The sequence below is a fragment of the Penaeus japonicus genome, unplaced genomic scaffold (genome assembly GCF_977035675.1).
Source record: "Penaeus japonicus unplaced genomic scaffold, GWHDUDI00000001_assembly GWHDUDI00000006, whole genome shotgun sequence".
Lineage (NCBI taxonomy): Eukaryota > Metazoa > Arthropoda > Malacostraca > Decapoda > Penaeidae > Penaeus > Penaeus japonicus.
Genome location: NW_028234408.1, coordinates 37,086,870 through 37,092,338, shown reverse-complemented (window position 1 = coordinate 37,092,338; position 5,469 = coordinate 37,086,870). Strand labels below are relative to the sequence as shown.

The 5,469-nt window shown below is 40.0% G+C and overlaps 1 protein-coding gene across 5 annotated transcripts in view; it reads right to left on the bottom strand.

Annotated features, from left to right (window-relative positions):
• Positions 1-1,287: 1,287 nt before the first annotated feature.
• The window catches only part of LOC122266394 (uncharacterized), a 24,902-nt gene continuing 20,720 nt past the window's right edge, over positions 1,288-5,469 (bottom strand). For all 5 annotated transcript variants that reach the window (XM_086537966.1, XM_086537969.1, XM_086537968.1 and 2 more), the window contains exon 5: positions 1,288-5,469. This exon is cut by the window's right edge and continues 800 nt beyond it. In XM_086537966.1, coding sequence (XP_086394092.1) covers positions 1,747-5,469 — 3,723 coding nt within the window. In that variant the 3' untranslated portion in view covers positions 1,288-1,746.

Sequence of the window (5,469 nt, the reverse complement as noted above, 5' to 3'; positions counted from 1 at the left end):
TTTCTGTTATGTTATACTCCTTCTGGATATTTCATTGTTAAGGTATGGTTAATTTAAGCTTTCTTGTGGAGTTGCATTTGCCTACAGTTGGGCCAGCCTCTCTCATTTCATTACATTCAACCTATGATTGGGTTGCCTTTCTTTTATTCAGGAAAAAAAAGTATATACGATCACCTTTCCCTTCCTTTAAGCGTTGAAAGGTATCATTGTAAGGGCCTTCCCTTTTTAACACTCTCTCTCTCTCTCTCTCTCTCTCTCTCTCTCTCTCTCTCTCTCTCTCTCTCTCTCTCTATCTATCTATCTATCTCTATCTATCTATCTATATATATATATATATATATATATATATATATATATATATATATATATATATATATGTGTGTGTGTGTGTGTGTGTGTGTGTGTGTGTAAATGAATTTAATTTCTAATACAGAAAATTATAACATTTCTGCCTTCCCAGTTGTTACAAAGAAATTGTTAGAGCCCCTTCTTTAATTGTTTAAATACATAACCATAGTTGATTCAGTTTCCATTCTATCAATAACAGCAATACAGTAAGAGTAACAAAAGCATCTTTGTTTACCGATTGAAAAAAGACAATAATTAGACACCTTTTTGCTGCATTATTTCAAAACATTCCTTTTCTTTCTAAAACTGACAATACCCCATGAGCTAGCGGGTGTCACGCATTTCCTTCCGCCTTGCGTAAGAAACTGAAATATTCACAAGCCTAATTTATTCAAACCGTGGTCTTAATAACTTAATACTGTTATTTCTCGTTACTGAAGAATTTTTTTTATATTCAATTCTTGATCTAATTTTTTTATTGCGACATTAATCTGTATTCATACCATTAATACCAAGTAGCACAATAGTTATACGTGTCCTGCATCTATGATAAAAACAGTCTGGCGCAATATAAAGTTTTACACATTACGTGAAAAGCAGCCCGTTTTATTGACCGGTCTGAACTCACAAGGGCCCCCGTTCTCAAGTCTCCAAAGTTTTATAGATGTTCAGTTCCTAATACTGAGGTGGCTGGCATTTTTCCATGTTTATCATTGATAAATATTTGTAATACTTTTAAAGTATCACAGATTGGATTCCGACTTCCAGTAACGCGAAAATAATTTCCTTTGCTTATGCTTTATTTTGTATGAAGGTCATACGAGAGTCCACATATTTCAGATTTGGCAACTTCATAAAGTAACAGCAAATTATCTTTTATGTCAGAATATCCGTAATTACGGAACTTATTAGCAATAGGAAACGTAGAAAAAATCTGGGTAAAGAAATCTCCTTCATTATTTATTTGTACTTTTGCAACTAAATCTATGTAATTTGAGAATAAGGAAATGAAAGTAATATATTCTGGTTTAAGGTTTTACATCAACCTTAAATGTGGTTATTCAACAAACCAAGAAACATGAAAATTCATGACCAACAGCGAGTTTTCATAATTTAATAAGAAAATAACCTGCTTGAAAATATGGCACTTATAAAGAAAGCAATTTCTAACATTTTCATTTATTTATTCGTTCGTGAATTATTACCTATATGAATAGACGAAAGGAAAATTGCATAGTTAAGATCACAGAATATCAATAAAACAAAATGGTTTTATTATCTCATTTTAGTACATGGGAACAGCTGTTCATCAGACTTTATTTTTCATAGTATAAACAATATATGTATGGGTATATATAAATGAATCTTTCTAAAGTATGGATAATAAAGTAAGTGGTTTCAGGATGATAAGTATTTGTCTGTGATTTGGACTGTTTCTATCACACTTTCAAGATTCTCGACACAAGATAAGAGTCCGTCTCCGTTATCTTCGGATCCGTCAGCACTTACATCAAGCCTTTTCGAATTATCTCTATCTGCGGGTCCCTTTCCTGTAGGATTTTCAGGCACAACGGTCATCTTGGCATTTTTATCTTTGAAACTGTCTATGTCTATTTTTCCGCTGGAATGATTATTTTCCGAATTTTCTGCGACTTTCCCGGAAGGTTCTGTGATAACGAAACGTTTCTTTTGTTCTCTGCTCTCCGGACTTTTACTTGCGTTTGGCTTTCCCTTTTTCTTTGTATTTTGATTTTCTTTGCTGTTCGAAGGTTCTGGGGGAATACTTTTCTTTCTAACCCGTTTTCTCACAGTTTTTACTTGCTTACTTGTTGTATTTCCACTGCTTTCATCTATGCTCTTTCTTCTGTTGTCGGAATCTTCATTTTCTACTGACGCTTCCGGAATTCTCTCATCTTTTGTCTGTTGAGACTGTTTTCCTTCCTGTTCCACGCCGGGGTTTCCCTTCCCTGCAGATTTCGATACTTTTACATTTTCGCACTTTGGTTCCTCTGGTCTCGGAGAAACACCTTTCCCTTCCTTCTGAGGGACTTCGACTTTTACAGGTGTTGTCGTTGAAGTCTCCGTCTTGTTCTTGTTCACCGGAGAAGTCTCGACACTCGAGCTCTCAGATCCGGAAACATTGTGCGTGGACTTCTTTCTAGGACTAGCGCCGTCAATATTCCTCCCCGACCAGATATCTTTGTCCGTCACCACCATCACCTCGGCGAGGCTGTCCAAACTTGCGTCCATGTCCACTAGCGTTTCTTCGCGTTCGGCACTCTTGATCACTTCCTTAATTTCGCGGTATTTTCCATTGCGTCCAGGTAACCACTTGTAGAGATTCCTCTCGTTTATTTCTTTGTAATTGTGTAACGAGTCTAAATGCTCGATTATTGAATCACTTGTTCTAAATTTGGTATCGCAGAGGTGGCATTTGTAAGGGGTCTCGTTAGTATGTTCCCAAACGTGTTCGCGCAGCTGCTTGTATTTTGCAATCTTAGCCTGGCACAGTTTGCATTTGTAGAATCCTTTTTTTGGCCCGTGATGTACGCTACTGTGGGCCAAAACTGCTTCGTGTGAAGAATAGGTGTCGTGACAACGCCTACATCTTGAATTTTTCCTCCCTGTTGCCTTTGGGGCCGGGGTCTGGCTCGGAGGAGACATTTCGGCCGGGATTTTTACAGGCGACTTCCGAGGAGACATTTCGGCCGGGATTTTCACGGGCGACTTCGGAGGCGACATTTCCATTTGCAGAGTTGTCTCCTCCGGTTCTATCTTTACCGCCTGTAACTCTTCTTGTTGATTCACGACTGGGCTGGTTGTTTCCTGCGGCTCAGGATCTTCTTTTTTAACTGGAGTCAGAGGACATTGATTTCTGTTCACAATTTTGAAGGTCCCTTGCTTTTCAGAGGGCCCGCAGATCTCCGGCGTCACTTCAGGCGTATAAGTACAGAGCCCAGCTCCCATCTGGAGCAATTCTTTCTCCTCCAGGGATATTTTTATGCATCGCTCCCTCATGTGTTTCAGAAGCGAGATCTCTCTAAAGTACCATATTCCACAATAGGTGCATATCAACGGCCCTTTCGATTTGGAACTAGTTGCAAATGAAACAGGATTAATCACAGGAACAGCCGGAGTCTGGTTAGGGAACACAGGTTCTCTTGAGGGTGCCTGAGTCTCAATGTCTATGTCCAAAGTCTCATCTGTGGGTGTAATAGGCTTCGGGTTAGGGCTGGTGACTGTCTCTGTCACTGGTTCCACTTTTACCTTGCCTGTAATGAAGCCAAGCTCCTCTAGCGAAGCTCCGTCTTTAAACCTTTTAATAACTGCCTTAGGGATCTTAGTACAATATTTCCAAACATGTCTCTTCATCTCTGCCTCTCTCCTCGTCACTGTCAAACAGTATTTGCAAGTAATGGGACCTTTGTGTGGAGACATGCGAGTGCCATACTCATGATGCGCTGTGGTGTCGTCAGCATTTCTCTGGACTTTTGAGTAGTAAGGTCCATCTCCCATTTCGTGTAAGGAAGTCAGACTAATACCTATGGATAACTTGTTCTTCAGATCTTCTGGAGCAGCTAAACAATCGTGCTTGAGATGTCTTCGCAGTTCACGTTCCCGCCGGTACAGCCTGTTACAGAAACTGCACTGCAGCATTTCTAAACAAGGCACTGGTATTGTTTCATTTACAGATGGGATGATTTCGTTTTCTTTGTGTGCTTGGGTTCTATGTCTGTTCAGGTCTGTAATCGAGGCAAAATGACCTTTGCACAGTGGGCACTTGTACCTTTCAAAGCCTCCGACATTTATGGTTACAACTTCTTCATTAATTTGCAAGTCTTCTTCCTTGAAACGTTTGGCTGCATTCTCTTCCTCCTGCATTGACTCTGCCAGCCTCCTCTTCTCTCCTCTCCTGCTCCTCGACTTCAGTCGGTGGAAGAACATGTGCTCGCTTAGTTCAGCTTTGGAGAGGAAACTAGCATCGCACATTTCGCACATGAAATAGAAATCTGTATCTTTATATATGAAGTTACTTGACAACTTGGCAGTCCTCTTTTGACTGCCAGGCTGTCTTCTTCTGCGATCCGGCTTGGCCTTCGAGTCCGTGGGTAGTGTCACTGGATGTGTTTCACTTATCGCTCCTTCTGGCGTGGTTATTAACAAATCATTTCTTACTGAGAGCGCTGGCACTCCTGTGCCCGAGTATTCATGGTAACCTTGATTCTCTTCTGGTTTGTGAGCTTCACCTTGCATCCTTGTTAAGTTAACACCACCAATAATTTGGTGATCAGAATTTTCTGTGCCAACATGTCCCACTTTATTCTTCTGCAGAGGGTGGTTCATATTCCGTAACAACAACTGCTGAGCTGCCTGATTAACGTGATGCTGAGCTCCTTTTGTTTTATTTCCTAGATGCATTTGCTGGAGACTTTTCTTGTAACTGCCCAGAGTTACCCGAAGATGATCATTTGGACCCGAATTTGGCTTTGACAGGAAGACCTTGGATGATCTTCTTGCCATCTGGGGCCTTTTGTAGGTCCTCAGGATCTCCTCGGCTTTGAAATATAGAGGTTCAAAACATTCACACTTCAGGCTATGGCAAGTCTTGCATGAAAATTGGCAATAATATTTTTCATCCTCATATGCACTGGTCAAGTGTTCATGCAAATGATCCTTCAAACTCCCTTCACTGCTAAATGACTGCTCACACACAGAGCACTGGAATTTGAAGTGAGCAATTGAATGTTTCATCATCTGCCACTCAGTTACAAACACTTTATTACAAGTTGGACATTGGTAACCAATATTTACAAATTCATCTCCTACATTTTCCTGCAACTTGTACCGCATAGGTTCTATTCTATTCCAGGCATATTTTGGGAAGTATTTTGAGTTTTCCTTTACATCTAATGAACCTGGTACTTCAGGGATGGTAGTATCTACCGTTGATAATCCAGTACCGGTATTGGGTTTTGTTCTACTTTCTATTGCAACATCTGATATGCTTTCCTTTTGTGAAGTAACTTTTGGTGGACTGAATGAATTAACTGATGGATTACTGTTATAAACCTTGCTTAATTCAACAGTTTTTGCTTTCTGTGGTATATTCCTTTTCTTGCT